This window comes from Beauveria bassiana, assembly GCF_000280675.1.
Source record: "Beauveria bassiana ARSEF 2860 unplaced genomic scaffold BBA_S00003, whole genome shotgun sequence".
Taxonomy (NCBI): domain Eukaryota; kingdom Fungi; phylum Ascomycota; class Sordariomycetes; order Hypocreales; family Cordycipitaceae; genus Beauveria; species Beauveria bassiana.
Window position 1 is genome coordinate 1,401,654 of NW_007930838.1, and position 23,427 is coordinate 1,425,080.

Here is a 23,427-nt window from a genome sequence, read left to right on the forward strand (position 1 = left end):
GCAATTCCCTTTTTTTTCTTTTTCTTTTTGTTCGTGCAAATCATCGACAGCGGCTGTGTGCTAGAAAACTTAGCTATGTACTTGTTTTGTTTTATAAACCTGCTCGTATTCCTGTAGATATATTGTTTTGTGTTGGTGAGACTGATTCAAAGTCACTCCAAAGCTACAGAGTAAGATATCAAAACAGTCAGTCCGCATCAATCTGTGATATCTTCTCAATTTCGTTTTGGTAGTCTTGAGCTCACACAGGAAAGCTGCGATTGGCGGGCGCCGAGGAATCGCCGGGGGTGCTGGTGGGGAAAATTAGGGGCTCTTTGAAGGAAGGTAGGTACCTTACCTAGGAATGTTAGCGCTGCAGCGCAGCGCTCCAATCAGAGGGGACCTGAAATTTCCTGCACCCTCCCCTTTCATGACCGCTGGCACAGTTACGTGTCGCGTCTGCAATCGTTTTACAGGGCGACTTGCGAAAAGTTCGACTCAACCAACCCTGCGGTCTTTTGCGCTCATTCAACCATCTGCATAGATAGGCATTGCAGCCACTTGGAGTAGCCACTCGTTCGATCCCGCTGCTCGTACTTGGCCGTTGCCGGCTGCCTTCTAAACGCGCACCCATCCACCTCAGGAGGGCCCTGCGCCGCATCTGCGTCTCTCCTTGGGACTCACCAACCCGCCCTTTCTTCACCCGTCGTTCACGCCATCTCCATCATGTCTGACAAGAAGAGCGACGACTACTATCCAGGCCGCGACAATGGCGAGAAGGAGCGCTTCATTCCCGCCGCACCCGCCTTTGCTGCCCGTGAAGCCCCGGCTGTCGTTTCCGACTCACTGAACAAGATCAACCAAAGCCCTGGTCTCTCCGTCCTGGCCTACTGCTTGTCTTCCATCAGTATGACAGTCGTTAACAAATATGTCGTCTCTGGCTCCCAGTTCAACATGCCCCTCATGTACTTGGGCATCCAGGTAAGATGGACTGCACTTTTGGTGTGTCCACCCAACAAACTCTGACTGGCTGCTTTTAGAACGGTGTCGGCGTCGCTGCCATCTTGGCCTGCAAGCAGCTTGGCCTCATCACCACTCTTGCACCGTTTGATACTGAAAAGGCCAAGAAATGTAAGTCAAGAAGCAGATCACTGCTTCACTGAGAATTGTGACTGTTGCTAATACTTGGTAGGGTTGCCCATCTCTTTCCTGCTTCTGGGCATGATCTTTACTGGCACCAAGGCTCTCCAGTTCCTCTCTGTTCCCGTCTACACCATCTTCAAGAACCTTACAATCATTGTCATTGCGTACGGTGAGGTCTTGTGGTTTGGTGGCCAGGTCACCTCATTGATCCTACTTTCTTTTGGCATGATGGTTCTCAGCTCCATCATTGCTGCCTGGTCTGATGTTCAATCCGCTGCGACTGCATCTGCCGATGCCATGTCCACTCTGAATGCCGGCTATGCCTGGATGTTTCTCAACGTTCTCTGCTCATCCACCTTTGTTCTCGGTATGCGCAAGGTGATACGCAAGATGAACTTTAGCGATTGGGACAGTAAGTATGATTCGAGTCATCATATCGCTTTCTTTCTGACAACCAACTATAGCCATGTTCTATAACAACTTCCTGACCATTCCCATCATCATTATTCTGACCTTCCTCATCGAGGACTGGTCCAGCGAGAACCTGGCCCGCAATTTCCCTGTTGAGACTCGCAACAACCTTCTGCTCGGCATGGTGTACTCGGGTCTTTGTGCCATCTTCATCTCGTACTGCTCGGCTTGGTGCATTCGCGTTACTTCTTCGACCACGTACTCCATGGTAGGAGCCCTCAACAAGCTGCCTATTGCTGTCAGCGGCCTTGTTTTCTTCGATGCCCCTGTTACCTTTGGCAGTGTCTCTGCCATCTTTCTCGGTTTCGTCAGTGGTATCGTCTACACTTGGGGCAAGGTGCAACTGAAGGAACAGTCCAAGATGAGCCTCCCCACTACCAACCGTCCCGTCATGAGTGCCAGCGCCAAGAGCAATAACGATGCCGCCAACTCATAAAGCGCCTCGAGGACAATTTTACGAGTAATGGGAGCAGCAGCGGATTAGTATGACTGCGGGTAAAATTGTACACATTCTTTTGCTCATTCCGCGGTCTGCCCGCGAAAATCATAAAGATCATAGGGAACGGCGTCAGCTCTTCAGCATCCAGGACGAGATTTCAGGCATATTCGTAGCTTTGAACATTGCGTATTGGCTTTCACCATTGCGGCTGAAATGGGAGAGGAAGATTTTGTGTTATCAAGGCGTTTTTTACTTCATGCCCGGAGGCGAAAATGTAGTTACTTATAAATTGGAAGATGATAATTTGGGAATAGACTCGATATTTCACATGCATTCATTGTGAGCAGACAGTTTTGGTGTCCTTCATCATTCGCCCTGTGACGACCGCTGATGCAAAAGCGACGGACCCATTCCTCTGACCCGCCAGCGCCAGAGCTGTCCCGCCCCACGAAGGGTTCGATAAATCAGCTTATCGTCACGTGAGCAGACACTCGCTTGCCCATAGGGTTTCTCACCCCACAGGAATTTTTTGCCCCGAAAGCCTGCGAAGCTCTCGATCACGACCGCAATCCCAGACACACGGCAAGTTTTCCACATTCCCGAATCAACGCCACAACACAACCCTTCACAATGGCCAAGCTCTCGTAAGTTTCTCTGTTGGCCTCTTGGTGCGCCCTGCCTCGACATTATATGCGAAAGATGTGCAACCGACGTGCAAGAGGGGGAGATTTTCAAAACGACAAATCCGCGGGCGAAATGACGATGCCGGATACGACGAGGAATGGGCTAGGGCAACGAAAAATTCAACTTTACCGCGGACATTGCCTCGACAATGGTTTTTGCACGACGACTGCGGCGGCTTGCTGATGCCACTGAATTTCCAAACGCCAGTCTTATGCCCTCGTACCGAATTTGCGTCGCTGTTAGTCTTGGACGGAGGCAGCACGGACGTCGTATCGAAGCAGTCTTTGCGGGCAGGGCAGCACGGCAAAAGAGGACAAGGATTTGCTACTGGATCGGAAATACTGACAGAACTCGTGCAGCCGTGGTGCCCCCGGTGGCAAGCTCAAGATGACCCTCGGTCTCCCTGTGTACGTTTTAAAGCCGCGAACCCCCACGAAATAACATGGCAACCCCTTCGAAATCCCACCTTGCCTCCTCGAAAAGCTAACCCTTTTTGTCTCTCTGCTCACTAGCGGTGCCGTCATGAACTGCGCCGACAACTCGGGTGCCCGTAACCTGTACATCATCGCCGTCAAGGGTATCGGCGCCCGCCTGAACCGTCTCCCCGCCGGCGGCGTCGGCGACATGGTCGTCGCGACCGTCAAGAAGGGCAAGCCCGAGCTCCGCAAGAAGGTCCACCCCGCCGTCATTGTCCGCCAGGCCAAGCCCTGGAAGCGCTTCGACGGCGTCTTCCTCTACTTTGAGGACAATGCCGGCGTCATTGTCAACCCCAAGGGCGAGATGAAGGGCTCCGCCATCACCGGCCCCGTCGGCAAGGAGGCCGCGGAGCTGTGGCCCCGTATCGCCTCCAACTCGGGCGTCGTCATGTAAACGGGGGAAGCGATTTGTTTGGTTTAGGAGGGGGGGACGAGGGTTTTACGCAAGAGGATGAAAAGAAATGTCGGGTTCAACTTTTTTTTTCAAAACGGCAAATACTACGGAGGGGTAAATGGCGAAATGTTTTTTACACTATTCATGAACAAAAAAAATGAGAAACATTGGCAAATCTCTTGGGCATAAATCGCGAATGCGGTTTTTGATGCGCGCCAGGAGTGTATTCACGCATTCCTGGCTGGGCCTCTTTCTCTCTTTTTTTATTCTACTCTAGAGTTGGGGTTGAAATTACTGGGTGGTTTCTCGGGACTTTTGCCGGCTCTGCATTGTGGTTGCGGCGTGCAAGGAACATTCATACCAGATATCGCATCAATGACGAAATACCAAAAACAAAGTAACAAGACGACTCTCCATGTGTTCTATTCCAAGAGTTACTGTATTGCTCTGACGCGCAAGTGTGTAGTGTAAGCTATAGGCGTTGAAGATTCCGGACCGAGTTAGTGCGTCGGCATCGACCCGTGCGGCCGGGAAGATCCAGGGCCATGGCGGGCTACCCTGAACGCCTCAGCCCAAAACGTAGAAAATATTCTGGGTCGAATCAACAATTGCATTAATTCCGCATTGATACGTGAAAAGGGCACGGAATCTCAGCCCAATTGGCTTCATCTGGAAGGATTGCTCATGTCAGGGCCTTCTAGTTAAAGGCTCTGACCAAGAATAGATCCTGCACCAGTCTCGACCTAGAACAAGCCAGTTTAACTGCATTTTACGCCACACATTAACCACGTCACGTCGCTCGCGTACGCCATTCGAAGACATTTTTTTCTTCGCTGAATTCAAAACTATGCAATCGACCCTAGTTACATTATTTCACTATTCCCCAATTCCAAAAATAAAACACAAGTCCACAAAGTTTCTCACCACCGCGACGATATTGTTTTGCGCGTGAGTCAAGCCACCAAACAGAAACCCCCATCACCCAAGTCGACATTGAAACCACAACCAAGTTAAAAAGAAATGCCCACCGTTGGGGCAGAAAAAAAAACGCCAGTCCAGAACCGTGCAGGGCGTGGCACGATGAATGCCAACGCGGCGGCTCGTATGCTAAACGTGAGGACAAATAAACTGGACGCAAGGAAAAAAGGACCAAGTAACACAGGGTCGAGCTCTCGAAACGCGTAAAACGCGTAAAGCGGCCCGAGATAAGTAAAAAATGAGCGCAGAAAAGAACAAAAAAACAGGCAAAAACCAAGAGAAGCAGACGAAATGAGCAGCCTTTCGGTTTGTATACACGAGGTTGCTGGATGTGGCCATATGTATCTAAGCCTGTATATTCCAGCGCCTCTGCAAAGAGAGAAAGAAAAAACGACATTCGCAATGACTTAGGCGGCCGAGAAGGGGACTCCCACACCAGGAGTGCTCGGAGGCAAGGGCTGCTGCGAGTCTTGTCGGGGCGGGCCCTCCTTCTTCGGCTTCACCTTGTTGCCCTTGGGCGTTGTCGTGCCCGATTTCTGGTCGGCCGCTGCTTGAGCAGCCTTTTTCGCCGCGAGCGTTGCTTTTCGCTTTTCGACGGCGCCAGCCATGTTACCGTTTGCCCAGCGACCTGTTTATGCACATGTTAGAAATGTAACCCTGGGGTTGAAAAGAAGGATCATGGGAAATTTCATCATACTCTTCATGGAAGCCGACATCTTCTCCGACTTGGTCATTAGCTTATAATCCTTGCGCGGCTCCTCAGCATCGCCACCAATAGACGAGGGTGTTCCAGTGCGGCTTGCCTGAGCGACGCGAACCACCTTGATCTTGGGAGTTTTGCGCGCTGCGGCAGGCGAAGTGTCCGCGGCGGGGATGATAGCCGCTGCTGTCGGCGCCGCCTCTTCGGGAACACGGCGCCCGCGCTTCTTGGGAGGGCCTTGAGCAGCCGCCTCGGCCTCCTCCTGGTCGTCGCGAAATCTCTTTTGCCTCTTGGGCCGGAAGGAATACGACGACTCGGCAGTGTGGGAGCTCGATTCGGAGGATGCGGTAGACGGTCGCGAGTCGCCATTGTCGGTGATGGCAGACGAGGGTTCGCTGAAGTTCTTGCCGCGCGGTATCTTGAGCGTGAGGAGGTGTCGCTTAGGCTGCTTCTGCTGCTGCTGCTCTTCCTCCACCTCTTGCTCGAGAAAGCCATCATCATAGCGGATGGCAGCCCGATGGCGACCGCGACGACTTGGGCGCGCGATCTCGTCAGCAGCATCCTGTGCATCCTGCGAAGCACCAGAATCGTCACCCAGATGAGGCGCAGAAGTCAGTGGACGGCCACCACGGCGGCGTCTCGTTCTTGACGGAGGTTCATCTACATCCGAATTGGCGTCTCCGTTGAAGCTAGAAGTAACCATGTCATCGTCGCCATTTCCAGTTCTCCGCCGCCGGGTTCTTGACGGAGCTGGAGTCGAGCTGCGGCTAACGTCTTGCGCGGCGGGATCGAATAACTGAACTGGCTTGCGAGTTCGCTTACCGGTAACTTCATCGGTTTCAGTCGCCTTTGCCGTCTGCCTAGGTTGGTTTCGAAGTGAGCGTCCTCGTGTCATGATGCCGACCTGTTGCGTTTCTGGATTTTGACGACCAATCTTGGACGGGTGAGGATCGTATTCGAAACCGTATGCAGCTGCCATGATCCGATCTTGACCTTGAAGGTAGCGAGTCTCGCTCATAACCTCCCTTTCCTTGGCCTTGTAGCCCTTGACAACGAATTCGGGCTCTTCGTAGTTGACGCCGTGTTGATGAAGATTACGTGTTCGCGTCTCATATTTTGCGTCGGCGACTCTACGCCGCTGGCAATTCTCATAATCATCCACGATCTTGCCCAGAGAGGTCCACTCAGTCTGCCATTGCACCAGAGACACGTTGACAGCTCCGACAAGTTCGTACAACTCTGCGGTTGTCATGTCTTCAAAGTTTTCCGCGGCAGAAACATACTCTTCCGGGTCCCGTAGCTTCCTGTAGCGGAAGAAGCGTCGAACTTCCACGTCATCAGAATCAGAGACGTCACCATCCTCTGCATCATCCGCAGCCGGAGCGGGCGAGTTTGACGCCGTGGGCTCAATGGATTCGGGCACTGGAGAGCCTCTAGTAGGTGTATTCAGAGCTGGAGTAGGTGCTTCAGCAGGGAAAGCTTCCGGCACGTCTTCGTTGTCCTCAACCATGGGTTCCATGCCATTCGAATCCTTGTCCTCAGCCGTTGGCTCTTCGGGGGGCGTCTCATCTTCAGTCGTAGACTCCTTCTTCTCGGGGTACGTAGTATACTCCCCATCAACATAAGGTGTCAGGTAAGACCAACGACCGACAGGGGTCGGCTGAGGTCTTGACGCAACGACTGGGGCAGGCGCAGTAATTTGGAACGGAAGAAGCTTTGTCTTGGCTTGGGTGGCGCCGACAGCTTCCGTTGCAGCATCAGAGCTGGCCCGGACGGGGGCGGGAATCACCTTCACTTCTGGGGCTGGCGTGAGTGAAGCGGACTCTACCGTGGCCTTCACCTGTAGAGCTTCTTTCATGGGCTCATCCTTGGGCTCCTCATCGACAACATCTTGCATCATGGTATCTTCTTTGGCGTTGGGATCCATAAACACATCAGCTGTAGCTCCATTAGGAGAGCCGTCCAGCTGCTTCTGAATTTGCAAAGACGGGGAGGAAGGCATTTCTGCTTCCTTTTCAGAAGGTGATTCCTTTTCAGAAAGCTCATTGGCAGAAGTAGAAGTGACGGTCTTGCTTTGAACTCCAGCTCCCTCGACCGTATCAGTCTTACTGGAAGCCGTCGTGGTGGAAGGGATAGCGTCGGCACCCACGGCCCTCGTTTCGTCAACGGGTTCCTCCTTCGTTGACACCGCATTTGAGTCCGCTTGAGAGGGTTCTGTTTCCGGTATTTGCTTGGACGGCAATTGCTCAGGTATTGTTGTGACGTTTTGGACTTCTGATTGACCGACCTCAGCTGTCTTCATGTCGGCGCCGTTTGGCGTAGAAGCGCCCGCTTCTTGCCGCAGCTGATCCACAGACTTTTCACCGTCTTCATCGTCAGGCTCAGACTTGGAGGCGTTGGGGGCAATTGCGCTGTCTTTTGCCTGCTCTGCGGGCTCACCCGTGGCGGGCTTCTCAGGTTCTGTAGAGGCGGTCTTGTTGGGATCCAGTGGCAAGGAATTTTGGCTATTAGTATTTGAGTGTGAGACGGCTGCAGAAGCCGAAGTTTCGTCGTCAGATAATGAACCAACAACTTCAATGGTGTCCTGGACCTCATGTTCGTCTTCTTCCGGCTCTTCAATGTAGATGGCTCTCTCGGCAGACGACTTGCGTGCAGGATTGCGACGGCGAGAGGAAGTCATGTCTGAATCAAGCGAAGCACGTCTGCGGCCAACATCCTGAAAATTTACCTCTTCAGAGTCGTAGCTGTTGTCAGATCTGCGCTTCCTAGTGCGCGCCGACGAGGTTGAGCTGGGGACAATGACCTCGTCGTCGATTTGCTCAAATGTGTAGTCAACGCGAGCGCGTCGACGAAGCGTGTGGCCGCCTTTATGAGGGCTGTCATTGTCCTCGACACCGTTTTCAGAACCAAAATCATCCATTGTTCTTGAGCGCTTTCTGAGATGAACGGAACGGGATGAGCCGGGAGCCGAAAAGCTAGAGCTGTGGTGCAGAGTCTTGCTGGAGCGCCGGGCAGGTGGTGCAGATTGCGGGCTATTTAAATCATTCGACAGACTGGGACTCACAGACTGAAGAGGATCTGGGACGGACTCTGGAGTAGATTGAGGGGAGGTTGAAGCGGGATTTGTCTTGCGACGAGATGAAGGCATCGGTGCAGTCCTGCGGGCACGTTCCATGGTCAGCCAGCCGGGCTGGATCTGGGATGAGCGGCACGCGCAGGTGAGATCAAGGCAGGGATGAGCAGGGTATCATTCAACAAGAAAACAGACAAGAGGGGAGGAAGCGACGTTCATATAGTGGCAGCAAAGGTGTAAAGAGATTGGGGGCGCAAAAAGCGTGACGGCTGGTGGCGGCCAGTTGTGTGGGCTTTTGCTTGTATGAGCCAGCAAGTGAGAACGTGACGAGATTGCCAGTCAAGGACTGGGGGGAAAACAAGAATGGGCGGTATTTAAAACCAGCATGAGAATATAGAGCGATAATGGGAAAAGGGCCTGACGAGTGCAAGGAAGATGCAAGAGGCGGATGGCAAAGACTTTGGGATGTGTCTCTGCGCGCTCTGTACTCGTTCTCCTGGGCAATCGTTTTTGCTCGAGGTGTCGTGGTTGGAATAAGCCAAGGTTCCCGGGGCCCACTTGTTTGAGTACGTACCGCCACGACCCATCGACCATCTGGGAGTTAGCAAAAGGTGCTGCCTCCGTGGCTCATTGGTCATGAGCTAGGGTACCTACCTACTACCTAAGGTACCTATGGAAGGCCTGGGGGGCGTCGCTGGTTCGAATCCAGCCCGAGGCAGCCCTGCGAGGTGACCACAACAGGCCCTAACTGGCGGCCCTAAAAATTTCAAGTACATGACTAGAACGGCAGACACTAAATACAGCCTAGGCAAGCGACATTCCATGTCTATCTCTTCATACACGGAGCGCCTACACCTAGGTATCTTATAGGGATGCTTGAGTAAACGTAGAATTACCTAGGTAACCCGTCGGCCCATCTTTTGACGGTTGTGCTTTCACCTTTCCAACTTTTTATTCTTGCTGTTCCAGATCTCACGAATGGCAACTGAATTTCGGCAGCCAACCTCACGAGGCTCGCCAACGAAGCAGTGCAAATATCCAGATTTCACCCTGCAGTGCCTCAGAGTAGTTATAGTCTTCTAAGCTACCACGCTACACTTTTGCTGCGCCATCGAGGCTCCGGATTCAAAAAAAGTAGAAGAAAAATTACTTTACTAGATTATGTTAGGCTACCTATACTGATTTTCTACATATTTCTCTCATGGCATATCTATGCTTCCTGACAGTTGCATTCTATAGGCGCTTAGCGAGGTGTAAATAATAAGTGACAACTGTAGGTACCTGTGGACAAACTCCGGCAACGGGGTGCTCATGGCATCCACAAATTGGTGTGCCAACCACCCGAAAATGGAACTCAGGACAGCGACACAGCGGATGTATTACCGTATTTATTTTGCACCAGCCACTCTCGTTACACTGGCAAAGACGGAAAGATTTGACTGGCCACAACCTAGAAGTAGCGGCTGGCTACATTGCGTGTAACTGAACAAGAAAAAGAAAAGAGAAAAAGAAAAGAGAAAGAGAAAAGAGGTCTCGGTAGCCTCATCCCCCCAGGCTCTCCGTCAGGCTCCTGCTGCTAGGTGGTACACTACCTTATGCTGCACCATATCTGGAAGCTGCCCAATTAGATTGCCGCTTCCAGCGAATCCTGCTAGTCTCTTTTAGGCCGCCTCCTGTCAAGAGTTTAAATAGGTAGGCCGAAGCAGTTTACAGTCTTTGTCACAGCGGCGTGTTTTTTTTGTTCACCTAATTAAGCAGCTAGTAATGTACTCATTGTATTTTATCTATGTTAAGATCCTGCATATTTTCTGCGTGCTGTAGTACATCAATTAACTGCCTACCAAACTGGCTCGTGCCGTGTGACTTATAGTGCGTACGTTGCTTCAGGCTATGGTGTCGTATATCATCGACGTAAATCAACTGCCAATAGGAAAAAGACCAGTAAAAGTTTGAAACTAGCTTCTATTTCCATGTTTTCTCTCACTGATTACGCAAACTTAGCATTCGGTGGCGCTCCTAATACCCACCATTCCCTACCTTCAGTGGCACTATAGCTCATAGTCGACTTACAGCGCTTCAAACATCACCCCAGTGTGCCCAGGTGCTGGAAGCCCCGTCCGTCCTTTCTTTCGCCAGCCATCCGCTGTTATTACAGTTCTTCCAGATCATTTTGAACAGCAATGCATGGAGATTTGGTGATGATATGCTCCCAGTTGGATTACCTTGGACCCACTGTAGCACCAGACGACCATTCAGCGCGGCAGCTGCCCGCTAGTAGCCCCAACACTCGTCACCCCACAACAACTGCACCCTACTGTATTCGCCGACGCCATGTCCCCATCTTCCAATCGACCCCCAACGTCATACCACAGACTTGCTTCAACTCATCATCCATCTCACCACAATGGCGTCAAAAAAGACCAAAGCTCCCGCTGCCGACGACAACATCGACGAGCTCTTCTCCAGCATCCGAGGCGATGCCAAGACTGGAAAGACGGGCCCCAAGAGCTCCAAACCCGGTGCTGCCAAGGCCGCCGGCGACAAAGACATCCTGGCCGATCTCGAGTCGCAGCTCGCTTCCGAGCCGCCCACCTCCCGTCCACACACGCCTCGCCTCGGAGGAGCTGGCAAGCGGCCGGCACCCGGGGTACCAGCCGGCGAAGATAAGCGCAAGTCGACTGACAGCGCCCGAAGTGCTAGCGCGCGTGCCAGCTTCACGCCCAGTGCTACGAGCTCCGAGCTTCAGGATGCCGAGAAGAAGACGGTCACGGAGCAGCAGCCCGCAGCAACTGGTGGCGGCTGGTGGGGTGGTATTCTATCTACAGCCAGCGCTGCCATGAAACAGGCCGAGGCCGCTTACAAGGAAGTTCAGCAGAACGAAGACGCGAAGAAATGGGCTGAGCAGGTAAGGGGCTTCAAGGGTCTGGATATCGGCGCCCTTCGCCACTATGGTAAGCTGTCTACCGGACTCATATATTCATGAATGCGAGCCTTGTCCCTAATTACAGTATGCTAGGTGACGATTTGCGTCATCGCGCCTTGCCAACCTTTAACAACATCCTCAACACTATCGCCCCGCCAATTAGTTCGCACGAGCGCCTTCTTATTCACATCACACACGATTTCGTTGGATATCCGTCAATGGACCCTCTCATTCATGCTGTCTTCTCACGCGTCATGTCGCAAGTCGAGGGTGGCGACCTGCTGGTCGTCCAGCGTGGCCAGGAGAGCGGTTCTCGCCGAGCCCGCGAGAGCAATGCTGGCTGGCGAGATGGCCCCTGGTGGCGCCAGTCTGAATCTGTCCGCGAGCTTGGTCTGATCAAGGGCTTGACGGAGGGCACCAAGCTCTGTCGAGCCAACGCCGAGAGCTACGCTGAAGAGTACTTTTCCGCCAACGGAGGCGTAGAGCAAGCCAAGGCCAGGGCTACCGAAGACTCGAGTGAGAGTAACCCCGTGCGTACTTCAGATCTATTCCTGGCCATACAAGCTATCGAGACGGACGACGACGGCACGCTGTTTGCTCGGACGGCATCCGCCGAAAAGGACAAAGAGGACAAGGCCGACAAGGACGAAGATGACGGCCGCATTTCCTTTGCAATTTTTATTCTCGATCCGGTCCATCAAATTGAATACGCCACCGTGAGTCAGGGCATTCCTGCAAAGTGGACACGCTGGCTGGACACCAACACTCCTCTCACGCCCAAGTCGGGAGACGACGAGCAGGCACCTGTTGATTCGTCGATTCCGGCGGAAATTCAAGATATTATTGAAAGCGGGGCTGTTGATCCACGGGAATGGGTTGCTGAATGGATCGAAGAGACGCTCTCTCTGTCGATTGGTATTGTTGCCCAGAGATATGTTGCGCGCAGAATGGGAGTCGGCGAGGATAGCCTGGGCAAGGCCAAGAGGAAGATGGAAGAGCTGGTGTATGAAAATGCAGGAGAAGCTGCGCGGGCGGGAGCTATTTGATTTGTGTGACAAGGCAACAATTTTCATGTAATACCCAACTGGGTGAAGTATCTGCACTGGTATCAATTTCAGTCTGTCATTGCCTCGACGTAATTATGCTGGACAGTACTACGCAGGGCAGTGATGGACCTATGCTTCTAACTAGGCAATCGAAAAGACAAGATCGTATCACATTCAACATTCATGTATTCGAAAGAACAAGACTGCCCGTATCTTGCTTGAAGCTGGCTCGGTTGGTGTGGACCACTGGCAAGGGAGCTTTGGTGGAGTGGCGTAGTGGGTGGGTACCTGCACTTCTCTTCACTTTGACGCCAAAGTTTTTTTCTCTCTTCAACCTTTCAACCATAATAAATACAGCATCATATCTCTGGGGTACGATGCTCCACGCTCTACGCAAGATGCGAAGCCGTTTATGATGCCTATCATGTATGATTTATCAAAGGCTCTGACCGAAAAGGTAAGACTGCTGGTGGTACCGCGGTACTCCTTTTCTTCTCCAATTCTGTTCGCCTTTCTTGCCTGTGCCAATCGTGACATGCGACCACCCCCTCCAACGGGCACGAAAACAAACAAAACGCAGCGAAGCTCCTGTACGGCCACTCGACCACCCCCCACGAGTCTCTCGACAACGCCTAGCACCTTCTTTGGAGGGAGCGAGCGCGGGGAACAGAATCTCCCCTCGGCGATACGTTTTGTATCTGCAGACGGGAGTAGGCTGGCGATGCAGGGCGGCGGACCAAGAGCGCTGGTCCCATCTACGGGGCCAGGTCTCTGGCTCGCTGGTGATTGAAACATTTGTTGCAAGATGAAAAGGGCCATCATAGTCCACGCCTGTCCGCGTCCCGTCTTTTTCGACTTGTTCGCACACCTACACGGGCGTGGCTCCAGGAGCTCCGACATTTTTCTATCCATCGCGTGATGCCTCCTCGCTATAAAGTAGCTGATTGTGCAACTGCCCGCGCATGAACGTGTGCTACCGGTGGCGACCGGAACTCCCGCATGACACGCCAACCAAAATTTTCCAATGATGGCATGCATGGTTTCGTTGGAGCTATCAGTTTCTGTACGACCTTTGTGCCCAGCATGCCTGAGCTAGCTTTGATACATGGTGAAGGGCATATGCTCGCAGACGGTTTCAAGAGCCATGGCGTTTGCTGCGCAAACTCGAGTCTTTCCGAGGTGCTAGGCCGGCTGGAATTCGAGACGCCCATGAGGGTGCCCTTGTTCGGCAATATAAGTCTCCGGAGACGGCACCCGAAGCTGGGGTAGATGCGATGTACCGAAATGGCGTGGTGGGCTTATAACGCCTCAAAGTGCCACCAAGTGCAGGAATCTCGTAACGGCGGTTAATTTTCATCTCGGCTTCTCGTAGGCCAGTGAACGCTGGCTTTTGGCTGGTCAGGGCTTGCGACTATTAAGGTTCTGCCGAACTCGATGACACCAAAGCTGCTTTTCGCGAGCGCCGTTGCAGCGATGCGCGAGTACCCTAATTGTGGCCAGAAGCCCATTTGGCACCGTGGGTAGCTCGATGGCGCTGAAAAGCTGCGCTCTGTAAGAAAATATCAGATCAGTTCCATCATGACCACCTCCCTCTGCGTAGGTGCTAAATGCTCATTCGCCATGGGCATGTAGCATCGCGCCCTCAAGTAGCGTCCTGGGATAACTGCCAACTGGTGTGTACGATTGCCACACGAGGGCTTGCTCCCGCCGAGGTTTCGAATGTGTCGAGCTGTGATGCTTGGTAAGATTATCTGCACTGGACGGGCAGCCATTTCGAGTGTCACGTTCCTTAAGACACTCTCCAGAGTGCAAAGAACTAACACCAGCCCAGCCCTGGTTCCCAAGGTTGGTTGGCGGATCCGCTGCTGAAGAACCAGACTAATGAATCTGCAACCCCAGACGCTATCGAAAAAGGAGCCGCTCGATTATTGATCATGACCAAGGATTGTGCAGCCTGGTTCACATGTCTTGAGCCAGTTAGTCTACACTGACTATACAGCCAACCCAATGCACTGTGGGGGGAGGGGGAGCCCGGATTGCACCGTCAATGTCCAGCACGGCAAATTGACTAGTTATACACGGCATCGTCTCTTGAAATTGAACCGCAATCGACCGCCGAAGAAAGAGAGACAGATCGACATCAGACGTTGCGATTGGAAAAGCGGTGGTTAGCTTAATATAAGATACGCCAAGGGCCCCCCTCCCCTGTTACCGCTGGGCGCGGGAGAAAAATACTTCTGGCTCCAGCAGTGGATTGGTGGTTCTGCAACGTCAGCTTTCCCCCAACGCAGCTCCAAAGACCGTTTGCCTCTTTATTTATTTCACGAGCAAAGTGGGAAGCGGGAGGGGTACAAATCCTACGCTTGCTGCTTCCGAGTATTTAATGGAGCCGCCGGCCCGCCTCCGCTGTGTCTTGATGCGAATGACTGCGATGGCCTCGACCTAGGAAGAAGGATTTGGGGTCTCTGGTTTCACCTTGTCAGATACAACGACTCTCTCACCATGGGCGGCAACGAGGTGGAAGAGGTGGTCCTGAGGCCGACCACGCCCGAAGAAGCGCGCCAAGATGCCGAAAAGGTTTATTGACCCCCAGCCCGCAACCTTTTGACCAGTCCGTACTGACAAAAAAGTTGTCCCCGCAGGCGCCGATCCAGGAAAAGGTCGTCTCCGGCAGCGAGGCCTTTCACGAGGCGCTCCTCAAGGAGCCGCCGCGGCCGTGGGCGCCGCGCATGGTCATGGTCTACCTCTTCTCCGTCGTCGGCTTTCTGTGCTCAACCATGAACGGCTATGACGCCTCGCTCATCAACAACCTGCTGCAGAACCACGACTTTCAGGCGACGCACGACGTGGGCCGCGACGGTCTCGGCGCGGGCATCGTCGCCGCCATGTACCAGATTGGCGGCGTCGCCGTACTGCCCCTCGTCGGCCCCGTCATCGACCGCTTCGGCCGCCGCGCCGGCATGGCCCTCGGTGCCGCCCTCGTCATCATCGGCACCGTCGTCCAGGGCACCTCCACCTCGTCCCCGCACCGCGACGGTCTCGGCCAGTTCATGGGCGGTCGCTTCCTGCTTGGCTTCGGCGTCGGCCTCGCCGCGTCAGCCGGCCCCATGTACGTCGTCGAGATCAACCACCCGGCATATCGCGGCGTTGTTGGCGCCATCTACAACTGCCTATGGCTCGCCGGTGCCATTCTCGCCGCTGGTGCCGCCCGCGGCAGCCTCGCCGTCTCCGCCGCCTTTTCCTGGCGCCTCATCACCTGGCTGCAGTGCCTCTTCGCCGGCGTCGTCCTGGTCCTGTGCCCGCTGCTGCCCGAGTCCCCGCGCTGGCTGTACGTCCACGGAGCGCCGGACAAAGCCCGCTCTTTTCTTGTCCGCTACCACGGCGTCGGCGACGAGGCGTCTGTGTGGCCCGCCCTGCAGATGCGCGAGTACGAGGCGGCGCTGCGGCTCGACGGCGCCGACAAGCGCTGGTACGACTACAGCGCTCTCTTCCGCGACCGCCCCGCCGCGTACCGCCTCGTCTGTAGCATCTCCGTCGCCGCGCTCGCCCAGTGGCTCGGCAACGCCGTCCTCAGCTACTTTCTCGGCTCCGTCCTCTACAATGCCGGCTACACGGAGCCCATCCAGCAGAGCAACATTACCCTCATCAACAATGTCATACAGTTTGTGTGCGCCTGCTGCGGCGCCGTGCTTGTGGACCGCGTCGGCCGTCGGCCACTTCTCCTCTTTTCCTTTTCGGCCTGCACTGTCGTATGGCTCGGCATGACGATTGCCTCGTCGCGGTTCGCCGCTTCCTATGCCGGCGAGACGGCCAACGGCGTCCCCATCTACACGGACGCGAATGCGTCCCGCGCATGCCTCGCCATGATCTTTCTTTTTGGCGCCGTCTTTTCCATAGGCGTCACACCTCTCCAAGGGCTTTACATTGTCGAGGTGCTGTCCTTTGAGCAACGCGCCAAAGGTATGGCCTTTGGCAATCTTGCCGTCAACGCGGCCAGCCTTCTCAACCAGTTTGCCTGGCCAGTGAGCATGGCCAAGATTGGATGGCGCACATACATCATCTTTATCATTTGGGACGCCATCATGACCGTCTGGGTATATTTTGTCTTGCCCGAAACCAAGGGCCGAACGGTAAGCACGCACCTCTCCCCGTACTCGCAATCCCGCTTTGCTAGTCAACTCCAGTACACTAAACTACAGTGCAGCTCGAAGAATTGGACGAGATTTTTGCAGCCAAAAATCCAGTCAAAGTATCGATTGCGAAGAAGAAGCTCACTGTCACGCAGCAAGGCGACGTTGTAAAAGTCGCGGAAGCATGATGATGGTGCTAACCTGATGTAGTCACACGTTGAGATTGCTTTGCCAGAGTCGGAGTGTACATGATCAAGCCCAAGTCATACTGCTTGATATCGGAAAGTAAAAGAAAAAATCAGTGTAACTTGATCATTCACAATGCTCATCTAGAACATTTCAATAAAGCATCCACTGTTAGGCTTGCAATTTGACCATGTAGATGACTTTGTGTTATGCAATGTCCATCTTATAATTTATTCGTCTTTGATAACCTAGCTCAACATGTTTAGGTAACGAGTAGTGATAAGTGTGCTTTGTGATGCGCCATTGACGCCAATGTGGACAACCTCGCCAGGTACAATGTCGACCAGGTTGTCGTCAAACGTGACGCCGTCCTCTTCACATTCCACCGCGACGCCCTTGACCGGCACCTCGGCCTTGAGCGCGACAGACGTGCCATCCGACGAGAGCTCTGCCGTGAGATGCTTGGGCTTTTGCAGGTGCAGATACTTGAGGGGCTCGGGCCAGTTGACGTAGCGGGCAACCTGTTTGCCATCCCGGACCAGGTACGACGCCACGACTGTGCGGCTCTCAAGACCAGCGTTTCGCTTGCTGACGGGAACCTCCATTGCGTAGATTTCGGTGGAGCGATTCGAGGGGAGCACCATGGCTTTGGCGACGGCCTTTGAAAAAGTCTCCTCACCAGTCTCGACATCCCAAGCCTTGACCACGCAGTCGACAGTCAAGTCTTCCAGCATTAGGTTGGAGCCCCAAATCTCAATCTCAATCTTGGTGTCAATGTGAACTCGTGTATATTTGTCCTTTGCATGACGATGCTCACGCCGGGTCATGCCAATAGATATGGGGGCCATCTCTCTCTTGACCGTGTAGTAGGCGTGTTTGGGGCGGAGATGGTAATCGCAGATGGACCACGAGGTAACCGGCCAGCAATCGTTGATCTGCCAGACCAGGGCGCCACCACAGTATTCGCGACCGGGACCTTTCCACTCGCGCTTCCACAAACGATACGCAGAGGCCAGACATTCCGCCTGCATGAGCTGAGTGGAGTACACGTATTGCTCGAGGGGATCCGGGCCATATCGCATATTCTCTACCAGATAAAGGGCCAGCCTACGCTCATGGCCAGCGGCCTTGTTGTGAAAGTCAATGGTGGATGACTGAGGGTAGCGATCCGGATCATTCTTGCCCTGTGGCAAGTAGGCGTCAATGGTTTTGACGGATGGGAATGCTTCCATGCCAAACTCTGAAACGAAGCGGCCAACCAGCTTGTCAAAATTTTGGTATTTTTCCTGTGAACCATGCCACACATTCCATTGGTGAATATCCCCAACCGTGGGATCAGTGGTGTCCTTGCCACCCCAAGGACTGCCGTAGTGGTAGGGCACATCTGGGATAAGATCCTTGCACACGTCTGCAAGTACTTTCTCGTAGATATAACGGGCCGGAAAGTTTGACTTGAGCCAATTGTCTTGATTCATATCTTTGGGATCGTACTCGAGCTTTTCCTGCTCGGCGAGTTGGTAGTCCTCATTGTTACCCGCCCATATGACAATGGAAGGGTGATGACGTAGCCTGGTAACGTTGACTCTGGCTTCCCGATCAATGGATTCCAAGAGCTCTGGCCAGACGGGGTAATTACCGCAGCCAAACATAAAGTCGTGCCAAACAAGTACACCTAGCTCATCGCAGGCGTCGTAAAATGCTGCATCTTCGTAGAGACCACCGCCCCAAACGCGAATCATGAATTGATTGCCATCGGCGACTAGTTTGACCCAGTCGCGATACCTCTTGGGTGAAATGCGAGGAATAAAGTTGTCGGCAGGGATCCAATTGCTGCCTCCACAGAAAATTGCAATATTATTGATTTCAAAGAAGAAGCTGGTGCCAGGTTTGTCTTTGAGTTCATGCTGGACAAGACGAGCACGGCGCAGACCAATCTTTTTGGACACGGTATCAATCGCATTGCCATCGGCAAGCAATGTGGCCTTGATGGTGTAGAGTGGCTGCTTGCCATAACGAATAGGATACCATAGTTCGGGGTTACTGATGTGAAAAGTGACCGATGCAATATCAGTAGAGGGAATTGTTTCAGAAGCAACATCTTTGCCGTCGAGTGACACATCAACGCGGACATGCGTCGCGCCATCCCCCTCTGTTGCTGCATGCGCGATGACCTTGGCACGTTTGAGAGATTCATCAACTTCAATGCTTGTATATAGATCAGTCAGCCTAGACTGGTAAACCTCGAGATTTACAGGTCTCCAGGGACCACAGGTGAGAAGAGTAGGGCCCCAATCCCAGCCCTCAATCAATACGTTAGCACCGAGGCCTTACATGAACTCGAGCTGAAAACATACCCAGTGATATTGAGCTTTTCTGACTGCCAAACGAGAGCTGTCTCCATTCCACAAGCTCCAGACGTGTTTGGGGTGCTGCTCGACCCTTTTGCAGCCACGCAGATAGGCACTGTCAAAGGTAATGACGAGCTCGTTGTCGCGGGCGTGGGACAGGTGAGCTGTAACGTCGACACGTTCCGGAATAAACATGCTGTCGGTCTCGAGAATGACTCTGCCATTTAAATTCACCGTCGCAAAAGTGTCTAGACCGTCGAATGCTAGGATGGCCTTGGCGCCAGTGCTGACCTCTGGGCTGGCAAATGTCGTCTTATACGCCCACTGCGCCTCGCCGACCCACTGGACGTCGTTTTCATTCTTGCCAATGAAGGGATCCGGGATGAGGTTGTGATGCATGAGATCCAGATGGACGTTGGTCGGGAACTGGGACACGGCGCGATACCCGTCGCCGCCTTGCTTATCGACCTGCTTGAACTGCCAGTTCTTGTCGATCGGGATGACGGTACGTGGGGCCATGATGGCAAGGGCATCGCCAGCAAAACGGCTGAGACGTACGAGGCTAGGCTGGGCAGCGCTCTTGAGATGACGACGCTGGACGAATATCAAGGCGAGGTTGTTGAATAGGCCATAGGTTGCTGAAAGAATAGAAAGCTGACAGGCGACCTCGACTTGAAGGGGACAAGCTGTCTCTTACTATCGACGGGTAGGCGGGGACATCGAACCGTCGGGTCGGTTTAGAGGGGCAGGAGGTTGCGTGCAGGTAGCTTGCAGGTAGCTTGTAGGTGCGAGAAGCGCTAGAGGTACCAGGGACAACATAGCCCAGTCAACGCCGCAGCGTTGCAACTGGGTCTTGTAGTAATATGTTAAAGGGCTATAATACGCTGGCCAGGCTCAGCCATGGCCTTATTCTGTGATTGAAAAGGTCAAGACGGTATTACATGAGGCCGAGCTGGAGAGGCCACTAAATAGCTCCCCAGTTGGAATGGGGCTCGCACATCGCTATAGTGGGTCCGCGGTTATAGAGCAAATCACCACTGCTGTTTGGAACTCTGGGGGAGGAACTGACACTATAAAAATGTCGTATTATCTGCACAAACAGCAGTCCACTAAAGTGCCTCTCAAGTGTGTGTGGAGTGCAGAATAAGCGTTGGCAGTATTCATCAGACGGTGCGCGCAAGAGGCTTGACTGCAGCTTGATCAAGACAAACGAAATGCTTCATTATTGACTGGTCGATGCACTATAAACATGGCTGCAAGTACCTACAGAGTCAAGAAGAAGATATCCCTCCTGTAAAGCCTCACAAACTGAAACCAAAGCAACACATGAAATCACTGTACTCCGAAAACTCCATGCTGACCAAAAGCCGATGCGTGCATCATCGACTGAACTCTCTTGTGACAAGGAGCCCAGGATGCAGTAGAATAGCAAAAGTCCACCATCAAGCCGTTGCCCACATTCTACAAAACATGCCCTTGCTGCCCGTGGCACTGCTTAGCAACAGTTGCCTCCTCGTCGTCTGCTGCTTAAAGTAAAGACTTCTTCCCATTCACGTAGTCCGCCCCAATTCTGATTGCGATTCTTGCCCTTGCGTCTCCTACGAAGCCCGGGAAGACCGCCGTCATCAACAGTGGCACCCGTCATGGTGCTCTTGATGCTGCCGCCATCACTTGCGTTGTTCCAAGCGCCGCCATCGCCGTATTGGATACCGCTCATTGGGTCGTCCGGATTGATATCGCCAAGCTCAATCTTGGTCAGGATGATGCGAGCCAGCCTGGCAAAAATCTCGTCGACCCCTTCTCCGTTCAAAGCACTGGCCTCTGTCACCACAGAAATGCCTTGTGTGCTAGCCCATCTCGTGGCTTCCGAGCTCGAAATCTCACGGCCTTCCGGTGCGCATGTGGCTTTTTGCACAGAGCTGGCGTTCAAAGACCCGGAATAGTCTTTGCCTCTCGTTGTCGTTTGCGTGTTTGTCGTCGAGTATGAGCTTGCGAAGCCGCCCGCCGTGATTGTCGAATTAGAGCTCACGCTGCTTGGCGTGGGTGGTGGCATGGACGTGTCGACGAGAGATTCGTTGGCGAGGTCGAGCTTGTTACCGACAAGTAGCAAACTCAAGTTCGGCGACGCCAAAGCTCGCGCGTCGTTGAGAAAAGGTTGTAGTCCGCGGAAAGAAGCATGTGATGTTATGTCGTAAACGAGGATGGCGCCCGCGGCACCTCGGTAGTAGGATCGAGAAACAGATCGAAATCGTTCTGTGCCAGCTGTATCCCAGAGCTGCCCATGTCAGTCGCGTCAGCACGTTTTAGGCAACAGTCGTGTTTGGTCTTGTCGTACCTGTAGCTTTATTCTTTTGCGCCTGGCGCCGGTGCCGACTTTGATAATCTTGCTCGCAAATTCCACGCCTATAGTTTGCGACGACAATACTCGCCACTCATTCTTTACGAACCGATGTAGTAGACAAGACCTAGACTTGTTAGCACTACCCTTATGAACCGCATTTGGAGTGTTTGCAGCAGCATCTTACTTTCCCGACCCGCTTGGCCCCAGGAGGATAATCTTGGCCAGATAGTCGTACATGCTTCCCAGTTCCTACTCTGCCGTGTCAGCTATTTACTGGAAGCGAGCTCAAGCGAGCTCGCGCCGAATGGCCCCTTACCTGCTCCCTGGCTGCTCCAGCACTCTCCTCGCTGCCCGCTGAGGAGCCTCTGGGTCGTGTCATGATGATGAAATCGATCAACTATGCCGCATGGAAGTCTGTTGAAGGCATAACATGAGCGGCGACGCGGGGCGGCGGTGTACAATGGCGAGTAGTTGATGGCGCGACCACTACGGAGGTACCCTTTATCAAACCACGGGCGCTGGAGCGTCTTGGCTTGGCGTTGCTAGTTGGGCAGGTGACTGCATAGATAGGCGCCCTTACATAATCACCACCTACGTATACAAAGCGTCACCTATAGCCAGCTGTTTTGGAACGATTCTGAAACCAAAGTAATTTATTATACCGAGTTTGAGGATGAAATTGTTGAAACAACGACTAAATGCGATTCCAGATGAATCGAAGAGGTCGCTCTTTGCATTGTTGCATCTGCCGCATCTCGTCGACCCTTTCTTGATTGCGGGGGGGTTTCGACTGACCACAGATAATACCTCTCATCATGTTATATTGTGCCGCGCGATGGTCTCTCCATACCATATGGGAGACCTTCGGGGAAGATAATCTGCACAGAAATCATCACCTTGATTATCAATCTCGGAAGGCTTCTATAATCGTCCTCTCTCAGTCTTTCCAATTTGTTGTACCAATCTCTTCCGTACCATTTCGCCGTATCATGCATGCCCCAGATTGGTCGGGCCCGCCAGCGGTGCTCCGCCAGCTAGCGTCTCCGCCGGCTACCGAGGCATCTTGAGCTATATGCGGGCTTCACAGGTCAAAGGCGATTCTGACACCTCAATCACTACAACGGCTCATCTGACCTTTTTTTTTTTTCGCGCCAACCTTGCCTGCCGCCTGCAATCAGGCAATAACGTCATGAAGATTTCGAATCACACCTTTCTGGTTTCCGGCGGGTAAGACTACAATCGCGACTCTACGTTTGCTTCTTTCTCCCCGCACCACATGCTGATGATAATCACAACAGCGCCTCGGGATTAGGCCGCGCATGTTGTGAAGACATTGTTGCCCAGGGTGGCCATGTCGCTGTGCTTGACCAAAATGAGGAAAACGGTCAGGAATTCATCAAGACACTCGGATCCGCTGCGCGATTCTTTGTCTGCGATGTCCTCGAGAGCGAGAGCATCGCAAAAGCTGTCCAGGGCACCGCGGAATGGGCTAAGCAATCTGGCAAGACCATAGGAGGTGCCATCACTGCTGCCGGTGTTGCTCTTCCTGCCCCTGTATGCATTCTACCCTTGATTTTCACATGAGTGTAACGAAAAGAAGACCACTAACCGTGTATGAGATTGTCAACCGCCATGGCGAACCCTTTAGCATCGACGATTTTGATTTCGTCGTTGGAGTCAACTTGCGTGGCACCATTGACCTCGCCCGTCAGACCTGCGCAGCCATGGTCAAGACCAAGCGCGAGTCCCCGGACAGCGATCATGGCATCATCATCATGGTTGCCTCTTCGGCTGCTTTTGACGGCCAAAACGGCCAAGTCTCGTACTCTGCCTCCAAGGGCGCCATTAGATCGCTGACTCTTCCCATGGCCAGAGATTTGGGTCGTTATGGCATCCGTGCCATGACCATTGCCCCCAGTCTCTTTGAGACGGGAATGACGAGTGCCATGCCGGACAAGGTCCGCAAGAACCTCGAGAATACTTTTGTATTTCCCACGAGATCAGGTCGCGCACCCGAATTTGCATCTCTTGTTCGCCAGATTATTGAGAATGAGATGCTCAATGGCGAGGTCATCCGACTGGACGGCGCTTCGCGTATGCCCAAGATTTAACGACA

At 53.2% G+C, this 23,427-nt stretch overlaps 7 protein-coding genes across 7 annotated transcripts; 5 read left to right on the top strand and 2 right to left on the bottom strand.

Moving 5' to 3' along the window:
- Positions 1-705: 705 nt before the first annotated feature.
- BBA_01670 (UDP-galactose transporter) lies at positions 706-2,029 on the top strand (the record flags this gene model as incomplete). Its single annotated transcript, XM_008596767.1, has 4 exons — positions 706-960; positions 1,020-1,110; positions 1,172-1,534; positions 1,587-2,029. The coding sequence occupies 4 exons, from the start codon at positions 706-708 to the stop codon at positions 2,027-2,029; spliced, it is 1,152 nt and encodes a 383-aa protein (XP_008594989.1).
- A 633-nt stretch (positions 2,030-2,662) lies between these two features.
- BBA_01671 (60S ribosomal protein L23) lies at positions 2,663-3,586 on the top strand (the record flags this gene model as incomplete). The annotated part of the gene is made up of 3 exons (XM_008596768.1): positions 2,663-2,676; positions 3,076-3,123; positions 3,229-3,586. The coding sequence occupies 3 exons, from the start codon at positions 2,663-2,665 to the stop codon at positions 3,584-3,586; spliced, it is 420 nt and encodes a 139-aa protein (XP_008594990.1).
- A 1,385-nt stretch (positions 3,587-4,971) lies between these two features.
- On the bottom strand, positions 4,972-8,439 carry BBA_01672 (uncharacterized protein; the record flags this gene model as incomplete). The annotated part of the gene is made up of 2 exons (XM_008596769.1): positions 4,972-5,192; positions 5,262-8,439. 2 exons carry the CDS (start codon positions 8,437-8,439, stop codon positions 4,972-4,974), a joined length of 3,399 nt encoding a protein of 1,132 aa, XP_008594991.1.
- A 2,302-nt stretch (positions 8,440-10,741) lies between these two features.
- BBA_01673 (UPF0615 protein) lies at positions 10,742-12,306 on the top strand (the record flags this gene model as incomplete). Its single annotated transcript, XM_008596770.1, has 2 exons — positions 10,742-11,288; positions 11,354-12,306. The coding sequence occupies 2 exons, from the start codon at positions 10,742-10,744 to the stop codon at positions 12,304-12,306; spliced, it is 1,500 nt and encodes a 499-aa protein (XP_008594992.1).
- Positions 12,307-14,808: 2,502 nt separating this feature from the next.
- On the top strand, positions 14,809-16,624 carry BBA_01674 (lactose permease; the record flags this gene model as incomplete). The annotated part of the gene is made up of 3 exons (XM_008596771.1): positions 14,809-14,883; positions 14,949-16,436; positions 16,511-16,624. 3 exons carry the CDS (start codon positions 14,809-14,811, stop codon positions 16,622-16,624), a joined length of 1,677 nt encoding a protein of 558 aa, XP_008594993.1.
- A 246-nt stretch (positions 16,625-16,870) lies between these two features.
- On the bottom strand, positions 16,871-21,690 carry BBA_01675 (glycosyl hydrolase family 2; the record flags this gene model as incomplete). Its single annotated transcript, XM_008596772.1, has 8 exons — positions 16,871-18,922; positions 18,977-19,641; positions 19,696-19,816; positions 20,006-20,040; positions 20,525-21,245; positions 21,306-21,435; positions 21,496-21,560; positions 21,628-21,690. The coding sequence occupies 8 exons, from the start codon at positions 21,688-21,690 to the stop codon at positions 16,871-16,873; spliced, it is 3,852 nt and encodes a 1,283-aa protein (XP_008594994.1).
- An 810-nt stretch (positions 21,691-22,500) lies between these two features.
- On the top strand, positions 22,501-23,422 carry BBA_01676 (short chain dehydrogenase; the record flags this gene model as incomplete). The annotated part of the gene is made up of 3 exons (XM_008596773.1): positions 22,501-22,538; positions 22,610-22,865; positions 22,931-23,422. 3 exons carry the CDS (start codon positions 22,501-22,503, stop codon positions 23,420-23,422), a joined length of 786 nt encoding a protein of 261 aa, XP_008594995.1.
- Between the last annotated feature and the right edge of the window lie 5 nt (positions 23,423-23,427).